Source organism: Pelodiscus sinensis, chromosome 22 (genome assembly GCF_049634645.1).
Source record: "Pelodiscus sinensis isolate JC-2024 chromosome 22, ASM4963464v1, whole genome shotgun sequence".
Lineage (NCBI taxonomy): Eukaryota > Metazoa > Chordata > Testudines > Trionychidae > Pelodiscus > Pelodiscus sinensis.
In genome coordinates, this window is record NC_134732.1 from 11,539,738 (window position 1) to 11,552,708 (window position 12,971).

Below are 12,971 nucleotides of genomic sequence, written 5' to 3' on the forward strand. Positions count from 1 at the left end.
TCCTACTCCCCCTTTTTGCTGCCTCTATCTGATAGAGGGTGTGGGGGGGGAAATCAACTAGTTGACTGACTATCCGATAAGCACTTGCTTATTGGGTAGTTGACTAGTCCTTAACATCCCTACTCAGAATACACAGGGGCTTGATGCACATACATACCATAAAGTTACCTGCTTTCATGGCTTGAAGAAACACAACTTTACATACAGTTTCTTGAACCAGTGCATTTTTCTGTAATCAAAGCAGCAAATGGAAATCCGGTAGTGGGTGGGTGTGTATGGATAACCTGCAGATGTCCTCAAAGATAACTTTATCCTTCTTCTGAGCTCATTTCCCACCACCCACTCTTCTTAAGTAGTTTGCTTATGTGGTCTTAAAGCACTAACAGTAACATTTTTAGAAAGATTACCTTTTTCTGCCATAATCTGTTTAAAGTGGCATTTTTCTGACTATTGTTCGTGCACTGTCAGTGTTCCATTGAGCCTTTTCAGTAGATTTATGGAATGAAACCTTTAGAGAGCCAAAATGGAGAGGCAGCGGTGTTAAGAAGCACAAGAGGATGTTGTTTCCACAAAGGGATCTATGGAATGAAAAAGTTGGAGAACCATGCTTAAAATGTGAATCTCTTCTGAAAAGAAATCTGCATAGGGACTTTTCCCTTTTCCTTTTCTTTTAAAGAGAATTTCAGGCACCGTTAATACCTTAAGGAGTGTATCCATACTAGCACAATGAGCAAAATACTTGAAAATAAAACTTTACTGGTTTTACATTTTAGGTTGTGAAGTTTTGTTGTTTACTGTGACGTGGAGTAACAAAATTATCTTTTTTTAAAGAAGAAATAAGTGCATAAAGTTGTTTAACTTGTCAGTATCAGCTGCAGTACTGAGACTTCATTTCCATTTTTCATTTTCAGGAATTAAATGAGCGCTGGAGATCTCTGCAGCAGATGGCAGAGGAGCGAAGCCAGCTGCTGGGTAGTGCCCATGAAGTTCAGAGATTTCACAGGTGAGAAGCACACTATCTTAGGTACATCCCATGTTTTAGTGGTGCTTTTATTTTTTCATACAATTTTTGTTCGGTTTAATGTGAAAATATTATTTTTAAGAGCGCACACACAAGCTCGCATAAGGCCTTGTCCAATATCTCCAGACCATTTACTTCAATGGAAATTGAATCTGATCCATGATGAAGACTAGTTCTTTAATCTGTAGTTTGTATTAAAATTTATAATTAAAAAAAGGCCATCTTAGCTTTATTGGTGACACACTGGTATTACAAGATGCCTTTGTCACATAGCAGTGTGGAAACCCAGTGTGGGATTCTACTTAAAACCTTTATTTTCAGATCAGCAAAATTCTTTAAAAGGGTTGCAATGCTGCTATCATACAATTCCCTTTCTCACTCTAGACTTGCTCTCATCAGCTTTCTTTTCTCTCTCCCTTTGCCAGCTGGCTATCAGAGTTGCAGTTCACCCGTCAATTATTTGGCACAGCTAGTAGCAGACTTCTAAACACTTGAATTTCACGACCCACCCACAGCTCTATCTCCTTGCTTCTGCTTTGTCTGCACATTCCGCCACCAACACTATTTTTACCTCTGCAGCTAAGTTGTTGTCAGCCCAACAAATGCCAGCCTCTATCCCTGTCTTTTCCACAACTCTCAATAATTTCTATTCATTCATTCATATATATGGTATTAGATACTTAAGACCCATGGTCTCCAAAATGTTAGCCTCTAGCCACATGTGATTATTTGGCCCGTTGAGTGTTGCTTGTTTGCTATAGCCAGGGCTCGACAAATGCACTCGCCCATGGCAAGTAGATTTTATCAGCTGGCGAGTGCAGGGGTGGAATGGCCTGGTGGGCAGTTGTGACGGGCTGCCCAAAGCCCGCACTATGGGCTGCGCGGCCCCATCCGATCCGCCGGCCAGGCGGAGGAGCAGAGCGCCGCCGGGAAGGCGGAAGTGCAGTGATTCTCAGTGCCAGGCTGCCTGTGTGCAACTCTGGCGCAAGGAGGTGGGGCACGAGCCAGAGGGTGGGATGCCGGCAAATGCCAGCGTGACATGGCCCCGCTGATTTTAAAGGGCCGCGGCAGCCCGGCTCCGACTGCGTGGCCCTGAGAGCTGGCTGCAGCGCAGCCAGGCCCCGCCCCACCGGCTCCAGTCCTGCCATGGACCCAACCCCCTCGCCGGTGAGAGACTGCTCTCGGCCGACCGCCCGGCTCGCTACACCCACCCTGCGCCGCTTTGTCTCTGCGCCGCCCATTCCCCGCGCCGCCCCTGTACCCCGGATCCCCTGCTCTCCCTCTTCCCTGTGACCCTCTGGCTCTCCACCACCCTTGTACTCTGCTCCCCCCCCCCCCCAATCCCTGCCCCACCAGCTCTGTGCTGCCCATTCCCTACACTGCCCCTCGACCCCGATCCCTCTGCCCCTCCCGTTCCCCTCATCCCATTCCCCGTGCCTCCACCACACCCCGTGTCCCTCTGGCTCTGTGCCTCCCATTCCCCGTGCCATCCCTGTACTCTCCCTCCACTGTTCCCTGCACCCCTCTGGCTCTGTGCTGTCCCTGCACCCTGTTTCCCCTGTGGGTTGGGAGTGAGGGGTGCCTGTCCATAGGGAGGTGCTGGACAGGGCAGGCAAAAGGCTGCTGTGATCCAGCAGCGAATGAAAGGAGGAGTTCACTTGAAACGCCTTTGCCTTTATGAAAAAAAAAATGAAAATGCTATTTGCTATTTATAGGGCTAAAATGCTGGGACAAAAATGAAAAACACAAAAAAACCCATTGCAAAATGCAAATGTGTAAAAGACAACAAAAAAGGGGGCGGCGGCCAAAAATGTTTTGCTTGGGGCAGCAAAACACTTAAGAGGGGACGGGGCTGGGCTAGGCTGGACTGTGGGGAGGGAAGGGGAAAAATATGGGGAAGGGGCTTGTGCTGAGGGGAGGAGGTCAGGAGAAGAAGAAGAAAGGGGAAGGCACCAAGGGACAGGGGTGCAGGAGAGACAAATGCCAGGGAGCCAAGTGCAGGCAACGGGCAGGAGGTGAGGTCAGTGGGGGGGAGACAGGGTGATGCTGGGAGAGGAGAGAGTAAGGGCACTGGGGGCTAGAGGAGGCGGGGAGGTGCTGGGAGAAGGCTAGAAAGAAGGAGTGGGCATGAGGAAGGCGGGGATGGAGCAAGTCGTGTGAGGGCACAGGGGCATGAGGGGAACGGGGGCAGAGAGTGGTGAGGGGGTGGGCATCAGGGAAAGAGAGAGCAAAGGGGGCAGAAGCAGTGAGGGAAGGGGGGGCACCAGGAGGGTGCAGGTGCCAGGGGATTCTGGGGGTGAAGCAGAAGGGGAGACACCTGCAGGGGAGGGACCAGCACCAGAGGAGAGAGGCAGGGCAGGTGTGTAGAGGGAGGTGTTAGGAGAGGGGATGAGGAGGGGTAGCTCACATGATCAGAGTGGGGCTACTGGAGGAGTGGACACGGGGGAGAGAAGGGCTGGTGGAGGGGAGCAGGTCTCAGGAAGGCTGAGGGCAGTGGGAAGGGCAGGAGTCAGGACAGCATGGGAGGGTGAGGGGTTGAGGGGGCAGCAGGCGCCAGAGGAGCTGATGGAGCAAGGGGAGGCGACATGGCAGCAGAGAGAAAAGGTAGAGGTTTATGAGATATTAATAACTTATTAGTAATTACTGCTCTTATTCTTATTAGGAATTTATGCTATTAAAAAAACGCTTTTTGGGGGGGAGGGTGGCGAGTCCCTTTTTTGTCTGGCGAGTAGGGTTTTCCAGAATTTGTCGAGCCCTGGCTATAGCAATAGTCACTATAGTGCCTACTGCTTCAGAACCGGTTGGACACCAAACTTAAGACCCTATTTAGACTCAGGTTAGACAAACACCTGTCAATTATGGTCTAGATCAAAGGTGGGAAAACTACATCTCACATGCTGCATTTGGTCCATCAGCCATTTTAATCCTGCCTTCAAAGTCCATCTGGTGAGTTGGGTCTGGGGCTTGCCCTTCTCCACCCGTGCTGCAGCTTCTGGAAGCGGTAGCATGGCCACCTTCCAGCTGGCTCTTATGCATAGGGGCAGTCAGAGGGTTTCAGGCATTGCCTCTATCTCAAGGACCATCCCTGAGCTCCCATTGGCTGGGAACTGCGGGCAATGAACTGTGGGGGCAGTGTCTGCAGAGAGGGGGAGAGGTGCCTGGCTGCACCGCTGCATGGGAACTAGCTGGGAGGGGCACATACTGCTACTGCTTCTAGGAGCTGCTTGAGGTAAGTACAACCTGGGGTCTGCACCCCAAGTACTCCTTGTACTCCAGATTAGAGATGTTAAATATTGGTCAATTGAATAGTTGAGTAATCTCAAGAATTCTTATTCGTTAGTGGACTATTCTGTAGTCCCCGGGGGTGGGGCCAGCAGCCAGTGCTCTCTGCCCTTACTCCAGAAAAAACCCCTTCCACTTTCCTCTGCTACATATCTGAGACAGCAGCACAGGCTGCTAGGTGGGAGCTGGTCCACAATGGGAGCCAGTTTAAAAAACAGCTCCCCTTGCGGACCGGCTGCCTTTTACCCTGTGCTGCTGCCTTTGATAAAGAGACAGCAGCATGGGGTGACAGCAGCTCTGTCTAGGGAGTGGTCTGAGCTCTCAGATTCGGTGAGCTGGGCTGCCTGCCTGCCCGGTGTCTAATACGCTTTAAATGCAGAGCTACAGTGTTGCTGATCAGCCTGCTAAATAATTTACTGGCAAGTGGGGGGGGAGGGGAGCAGTGCATGTAGTTTATAGCATTAACCTATAAGCTTTTGCTTATCAGTTAATCAACTATACTTTTACATCCCTACTCCAGACTTCCCAGAACCTGCAACTCCAGTTGAAGCCCTCACCCCTTCCCATACCCCAACTCCAATTTTGAGCATTCATGGTCCTCTACACAATTCCATACCCTGATGTAGCCCTTGGCCAAAAAGCTTCCCACGCCAGTCTAGTTAATACTTAGTCCTGCAATGAGGGCAGAGGACTAGACCAGATGACTTTTCAAGCTCCCTTCCAGTCATGTGATTCTAGGAAACAGACTACCTGGAGTTTGATAAGACTCTAGCATGTTGTTCATTTCAGTACTTTTTTTCCCCCTCAACCAGAGATGCCGATGAAACAAAGGAATGGATTGAAGAAAAGAATCAGGCATTGAATACGGACAACTATGGACATGACCTGGCCAGTGTGCAGGCCCTGCAGCGCAAGCATGAAGGCTTTGAGAGAGACTTAGCAGCTCTTGGAGACAAGGTCAGATGAAAATGCCAGAGCACAGGGATTACTTGCTTTTTGTAGTAGTGCAGGTTGTGCCGCTCTGGTCTGGCACCGTGGGAACCTGATGGTCCTGGACAAGAGAATTTGCTAGACCAGAGGTAGTCTGGGAGGAGGCGTGGGGTGCCAACCTCCACACTGTGCTCCTCTTCTCACAGCCTCTTGGTCCCACAGTCTGCACAAGCCCTGATGGAGTTCCTGGCTCTGAGTTGAGGCAGCTGTGCCAGAGCTTCTGGCAGCCCCACTGGACTCCATGCTGCCCCACTGGCTGCAGGTTCCACTGCCCCTACTGAAGCTCCAAATGGCCCTGCCGACTGTGTGCTCTAGTGCTCCACTGGCCCTGCTGGCTGGCTCCACTCTGAGCCACCAGCAACCTCTGCTGCTGGGATTCTCTAGTCCAACAATGTGTTGCCAAACCAGTGTCCTAGACCACACTGGTTCAACTCATACTGCAAAAGAGGTTCCCTGACTTCCTTCCCACTCCTCCTCCTTTATTGCCAGGTGAACTCCTTAGGTGAGACTGCTGAGCGCCTGATTCAGTCACACCCAGAATCTGCTGAAGACCTCCAAGAAAAATGTACTGAACTAAACCAGGCCTGGAATAGTCTGGGGAAACGGGCTGACCAGCGTAAAGAGAAACTTGGGGACTCTCATGACCTGCAACGTTTCCTCAGTGATTTCAGGTAAATTAAAAAGATAAAATCCCTGATCCCACTATCACTTTAACATAAGTGCATATTGTATATGACACAGACTAAATGCTTGTGGAGTGGTGAAAGATAACTAGTCAGCCTTGCTGCAAAAAAACCCACCATTGTTTGGTTACTTTTGTGTTTACAGGGACCTCATGTCTTGGATCAATGGAATCCGGGGATTAGTGTCCTCAGATGAACTGGCAAAGGATGTGACTGGAGCTGAGGCTTTATTGGAGAGACACCAGGTATGTGAAAGAGCCCTCAGCATTTTTCAATAGGTGTGCACATTCACTGTTAAAATCAATTTTGCGTATTTTGATAGTAATCTCGTTCAACAGAGTGTTTTTTCTAACCCCATTTGTTTCCAAGACTAAACTGATCATGTCCTTTCTCACAGTTTAGCTTTCTGCTTCTTGTTGTTAACTCTCTTCTTTTCCCTCCTGCTTCCTCTCCTCCCCCACCCCTCTCCACCATCAGGAACATCGCACTGAAATAGATGCTAGGGCTGGCACTTTCCAGGCATTTGAGCAATTTGGGCAACAACTATTGGCTCGTGGACACTATGCCAGCCCAGACATCAAGGAAAAACTAGATATTCTAGATCAAGAACGGGCAGACTTGGAGAAAGCCTGGATCCAACGTAGAATGATGCTGGACCAGTGTCTAGAACTACAGGTACTTTGCTGCTTTTTTCTTTTAAAACAATATCCTTTCTTAAGGAAATGTATCTGTCTTCCATCATTGGGCAGCACTCACTGGTCTGTCATCTTCTGCCCGTGTTCCTTCTCTTTAGCTGTTTCATCGGGATTGTGAACAAGCAGAGAACTGGATGGCTGCCCGGGAGGCTTTCTTGAACACAGAAGATAAAGGAGATTCCTTAGACAGTGTGGAGGCTCTCATCAAGAAACATGAAGACTTTGATAAAGCAATCAATGTCCAGGTTAGAGATGTATCCAAGAGAGGGACAGCTGTTTAATTTTATTTTACCTTTAGCACCTGAACTGTTTTTTTGAAGCTCAGCAATGCAATAGACTAATAGGTATTTACTTAACTAGAGCAGCATGAATCGTTGTACAGCATATTTTTTGTGAAGAAGCAAAGTGACTTTGTTTTTTTATTGGATATCCTTACACTGAAAAAAAAATCAGTGTTTCTCCACTTTCTTTAAATACTGGAAGAGCTCTTTCTGTTTGAGAGAAATTCCTCTGTAATTCTGGCACAGAGACCAGAGGAACTTTCTTCTCTGTGTATGATCTGCAGGATCTCCCACTTGCTCTGAAGTGGCTTTCTGCTTGTCCTGACACAGGGCTGATTATTCTTTTAAACTCATATTAACAAGATTTCAGCCTTCTGATGCAGTGGGGGGTAGAGGTGCCGGAATCCACTTGTATTATTTTATTTTGAACAGGAAGAGAAAATTGCTGCCCTTCAATCGTTTGCTGACCAGCTAATTTCTGCTGATCACTATGCTAAAGGGGTCATTTCTAACAGACGCAATGAGGTTCTGGACAGGTTGGTGTACTATTTTTGTTGTTAAATCAGCAGTGAAAAGAACTTCTTTAGAGATAATTTGTAGTTATCATGATAGTACATAGTCTCCTCCTTCATACCTAATCTCACAGGTTCTGATGAATCATATCTCTCATTATGTACAGGTGGCGTCGTTTGAAAGCTCAGATGATTGAGAAGAGGTCAAAACTGGGAGAATCACAGACCCTCCAGCAGTTCAGTCGTGATGTTGATGAAATAGAGGCTTGGATTAGTGAAAAACTCCAAACTGCAAGTGATGAATCCTATAAAGATCCTACAAACATACAGGTGAATAAATTATTTGACCAAGAAAGTCAAATAGAATGGAAGTTTAATTCTATGTGGCATATCCTGTTGCTCGTGACAGGATGTGCACAAACACATTCCAATTTGTTGTTAAAGGAATGAATCTTCTAAAGAAAATGTAATAAAATTATGTAATATCAACATGCTACCTGAAATCATATAAATCTCTTGGCACTTATGCTCTAGTGTAAATTTGATAAAACCTCCTCTCTTCTCCCCAGTGACTTAAGAATTTCTCTTTTGTCCCTTATGTCCTACCTCCACTTACTATCTTAAGAGGCTGATCTTCATCAATTTTTGATTATTAAAGAAAAACTCTTTAAATAATTTCCTGTATTTTAATACTGATATGTAAATCAGTATGACTGCACTGAACCTCTTCTCTTCTTGATCTGTTTTATAGCTTTCCAAACTTCTGGTAAGTTGTGTAGTTTGGTTGGACTGTCCATGGTATGTGTTTGTTCCTCTGTACAGATTGTATGTGAGCACATGGTCTGGTTGCATTCAGTCTGTTGCTCCATCCATTCATTCATCCATCAAGTTACTTTTCCATTTTCTAATATTCATTGACCTCCAAACAGATGTTACCATAGGCCTCGGTGTTCTTGGTTGTGGCTTTTTTGTTTAGTTAATACCTCTTGAACACTATTTACTTCTGTATTTGTGTTGCAGGTGTGTTCTGCATGATCTGTTTAATTTATGGTATGGTATTAATTCTTTAAGGGGAGTCTCATAAGAAAACAGAAATATGTACTGTCTTACTCCTTTTTCAAATATTTGGCTACTGGACATTCCTTGTTCTCATTTCCACTGGATGTAGACCTGTGGTGGTTAACTCATGGCCATGTGATGTCAATTCCACTAATTTGTTTCTGAAGTCAAAGATTCTGAAGTGAAACTGGGAGATCCACATTGCCTACAGCAGTGGTCCCCAACGCGGTGCTCGTGGGCGCCAGGGTGCCCGCCGGGGCATTTGTGTGCGCCCACTGACAACCTGGGCCGGCGGCGCACTGGAGGCACCGGCCCCAGGCGCACAACACGCACCGGCGCCTGGTGCGCGGCACTCGGGCAGCCCCAGCCCCGGGGCACGTGCGGTGCCGGCGCTGGCCCCAGGCGCGCGGCTCGGGCGGCCCCAGCCCTGGGGCACATGCCGGCGCCGGGTGCAAGAGCATCCCCGCCCCTGGCGTGCCCCAGGATGCGCAGCCCCACCCCCTGGGCGCCCGGTGTGAGTGGCCCCGCCCCTGGGCGCCCGGTGCGTGAGTGGCCCCGCCCCTGGGCGCCCGGGAGCCTCTAAAGGTTGGGGACCACTGGCCTACAGCTTGCAGGATGGCAATGTGGAAGAAGTAGAAGAAAATTGCAGAACAGAAAATATGCAGATGGCTGATGGGAATGGTAAAGACTCCTAGAAGGAGAATTCTTTACCCTGTCCTCAGAAAAGGTTAGAGGAATGATTAGGGCAGGGGTGGGCAAGAGGCCGCCAGTGGGCCGGATGCAGCCCGTTAAGCCACTGGATCCAGCCTACGGCCACCTGACTAAACCCTTAGGCGGAGAACAGCTCATGCTTTAAACAGCCAGCTGCTTTCAGCTCTAGATGGCTGGGGAGGAAGGAGGTAGTCTTCACATGTTGCCCACGCCCCTTCCCCCCCAGCAAAATTTATCATCTCCCATTGGCCAGTTTCTGGCCAATAGGAGCTGAGAAATTTTTCTGGGGCAGAGGCAGTGGGGGAAGTATCTCTCCCTTCCCCCACACTCCCATGCCCAGAGCTGAGCCAGGTGAGGCAGCCAACAGCCTCGGACTGCAGCAGTCAGTCTGCCTCCGGTTTCTGCAGATCTGCTGACTAGGAACTGCCTTAGTAAGCACCTCCCAGCCAGAGTCTGCCTCTGGCATCCCACCTCTTTTCTCCCCTCTTAACTACCTGCCCCAGGCCATCACGCTACTCACCTTTACCCCTTCTTCCAGGTCATAACTCCCCCCCAGATCCTGCATTGCCTCCTATAGCCCTCCCACAGGCCAGATTCCTCGTCTGCACCCTTTTACCCCCTCCTGGACTGTGCACCCCAAGCCCTGCCACAGATCATAGCCCCCTTCTTCACCCAAACTCAGTCTCAGACCCCACATCCCCTCTTGCACCCTAGTCCCCTACCTCAAGTTCCCTTCTGCACCCAACCTCCATCCCAGACCCCCCCTCACCCTCTCCATAGAAATGTGGCCCTTGACTACTTGCCAAAAACTTGGAGTGGTCCCCCCATTAAAAATTATTGCCCACTCCTGGACTAGGGTATGGAGGGAAGGGCACAAAGTGCAAGAAGCAGTGTTGGTACTTCTGGCCGTGGAGACTTTACTCGCTGTATATTGACTACTCGAGCAAAAATGTCACCTGTCATTTTCGTAGAGTGCCATTTTGTTTTGGTGGTAATTGATATTTTGTGCTATGAGAAGTTATTTCATTCGCCACCATAATTAATTTATCATGCCAAGAAATGGGTGGATCTTGGCTACTATACTATGTAATCACAGCTTTCAGCACTAGCAGTTTCTGAAATAAGCAGGCCATGCAGAATTTTTCATGAGTGTTGTACATTTTCCTTGTTTTATTTTAATTCTAACAGTCACCTTCCCTTCCATTCTTCCTCAGGGCAGTGTATTTTGTCTGTGTTACTAGCATGTGGAATTGATTCTTGTAAAGAATGTCTTGTCATTTTTGTCCCATTGTTTATGCTCATAATGGATGAATTTGATAGAAAACTGTTCATTAACTACCTTCCTGTGGCTCCTGTTGTTCTCATGGTGCCTTCAATTTTCAGTGAAGAAAATTTCAATAAATAGCAAAGTATTGTTTCTTACATAGCTTTGAGTTGCTTAACTATGTTTTCCTCATTGTTTTACCATATACTGTAAAACTCCAGTTGTCCGGCATCTAGTGGTCCAGCATGCCTGATAGCCTGGCACCACCTGGAACCCGAAAGTGCTCCAGGCAGCCAGACAATTGGAGCTACTCTGCCCTGGGCTTCCCGGAGTCAGCCGCTGGTCAGTTTCAGCAGCGGCTGACTTGGGGACGCCTGGGGCAGAGCAGCTGGGGTGTTGCTGGGTTGGTCCCGCAGCACCGCCCCCCTATTCCCCTCCACCCCAAACTCCTCATAGCCCCCCCTTCCGATAGTGTGGCATATCTGATAATCTGGCATCCCGTGGGTCCTAAAGATGCCGGATTATTGGAAGTTTACTGTGATTTAGTTGGATGATAACTCTGTCTTCTAATATGAAAGCTATGCAGAAGAGATGCAGGTCAGGCTGGGGCTTTTTTCATCCTGACCCAGAGAGTTGGATAGGAAAAGTCATCAGCCTCTAGAAGAGATTAGTTTAGGGCCACTATGTTCAGAGTATACAAAGTATTTTTAGAGGAGCTATGTAATCCAGAAATCCATATTTGGAGACTAGCAAAATTTAACCATAGAAATGCGTTGCAGCCCCCTTTAAAATGTAGGAGATCTATGCTGATAAAGGAACCTCAGCATAGATGTCCATTCACAGGCAGACATGCTGGTTCAAAAACAGCCTAATGATCATTTAGTAAGACTGAGAGAGAGTGCAAGTGGTTAATGTGAGGTAAATGCCTAAACAGATTTGAATTTTTATGATCTTTACATAAAACAATTAAGTATTTCCCCAAATTAGACTACACATAAACTACTTGCCTTCCAACCCTGTCTATGCAGAAAATCCTTTAGTCTCTTCTCAACCCATGAGAATAATTTAGGAGCCAATGTTCAGTCCTTAATAGCTTTGTTTTTGATGCATTCAGAGCAAACACCAGAAACACCAGGCCTTCGAAGCTGAACTTCATGCCAATGCAGACCGGATCCGTGGAGTCATTGACATGGGAAATTCTCTCATTGATCGGGGAGCATGTGCTGGCAGTGAGGATGCAGTGAAGGTGGGTATAGCACGCATAGAAGAGTTAATGACACATCACCTTCAACTGATTCTATAGTTACATTTTTCTTAAAATAAGGTAAAGTATTTCCTTTTGTCGAAGCTATTTTTTAAATTTCCTTGTTTATACAGTATCTTTTCATTAAAATTATTTTGTCCCATTCTGCTTGGGAATGAGTAATAATTTCTGATTCTTCTGTCAGAATACAAAAGTGAAATGGAGAGGCAGACAGTGAAGAATTTTCTGAGTAACTGCATCATCTGTAGTTACTGAAGCAGCAGCCAAAAGTATACTGTGTGTTCCTTTGCTACGTGTGTTAGGAATTTTGTTTTGCTTCTGTACATTTATTTCTCCTTTTTGTAACAGGCACGTTTAGCTGCTCTGACTGATCAATGGCAGTTCCTGGTGCAGAAATCAGCAGAGAAGAGTCAGAAGCTGAAAGAAGCCAACAAACAGCAGAATTTCAACACTGGAATCAAGGATTTTGACTTCTGGCTGTCAGAGGTACCTGTCCACTTTGGATTGGCGATTACAAATTCTGAAATGACTGCAGTTTCTCTAAACTGGTACCTTTTGCTGACGCATGATGTGCTCCAAAAAACTTTTTCATGCCAGCAACAGAGCTAAAGTTTCCTCTACAAAAATGATTCTTCAGTAGAAAATTTGAGAATAAAAAAACAAATACTTGTGAAATGTCTCTGCTTGTCATTGCCTACAGTAATGTTGACATGAAACATATGCTTATATAAAATCTTGAAAGGCTGAGACAAGCAGGGAGTAACTTGCATTGGGGCAGTTGAAAGAGACACGTAAGACCATTATACCCACAGTTCTTAAAGTGTTGCATGTAATTGTACTCTTCCTTTTCCAGGTGGAGGCTCTGCTTGCATCTGAAGACTATGGAAAAGACCTGGCATCTGTAAATAACCTGCTGAAGAAACACCAACTCCTAGAAGCTGATATATCTGCCCATGAGGTAAACACCTCCTCTGCTAACAGAGGAAGAGAAATTATAGTAATCAGTGAATTCCACAGCAACATAGAATCATAGAACACTAGAACTGGAAGAAACCTCGAAAGGTCATCGACTCCAGTCCCCCCTTCCCTCATGGCAGGACCCAGTAGACCATCCCTGAGATGTCTGTCTAACCTGCTCTTAAATATCTCCAGAGGTGGAGATTCCACAATCACCCTAGGCAACTTATTCCAGTGTTTAACTACCCTGAC

At 47.2% G+C, this 12,971-nt stretch overlaps 1 protein-coding gene across 11 annotated transcripts in view; it reads left to right on the forward strand.

The window, feature by feature from the left end:
* The window catches only part of SPTAN1 (spectrin alpha, non-erythrocytic 1), an 84,696-nt gene that overhangs the window by 44,141 nt on the left and 27,584 nt on the right, over positions 1–12,971 (forward strand). For 7 of the 11 annotated variants that reach the window (XM_075905913.1, XM_075905909.1, XM_075905915.1 and 4 more), the window contains 12 exons: positions 912–1,003; positions 5,116–5,260; positions 5,783–5,964; positions 6,122–6,221; positions 6,454–6,651; positions 6,770–6,916; positions 7,385–7,488; positions 7,632–7,794; positions 8,216–8,230; positions 11,613–11,744; positions 12,111–12,248; positions 12,616–12,720. In XM_075905913.1, coding sequence (XP_075762028.1) covers positions 912–1,003; positions 5,116–5,260; positions 5,783–5,964; positions 6,122–6,221; positions 6,454–6,651; positions 6,770–6,916; positions 7,385–7,488; positions 7,632–7,794; positions 8,216–8,230; positions 11,613–11,744; positions 12,111–12,248; positions 12,616–12,720 — 1,521 coding nt within the window. The remainder of the gene's footprint in view (positions 1–911; positions 1,004–5,115; positions 5,261–5,782; positions 5,965–6,121; positions 6,222–6,453; positions 6,652–6,769; positions 6,917–7,384; positions 7,489–7,631; positions 7,795–8,215; positions 8,231–11,612; positions 11,745–12,110; positions 12,249–12,615; positions 12,721–12,971) is intronic. The other 4 variants (XM_075905911.1, XM_075905917.1, XM_075905916.1 and 1 more) reach the window with 1 other exon arrangement.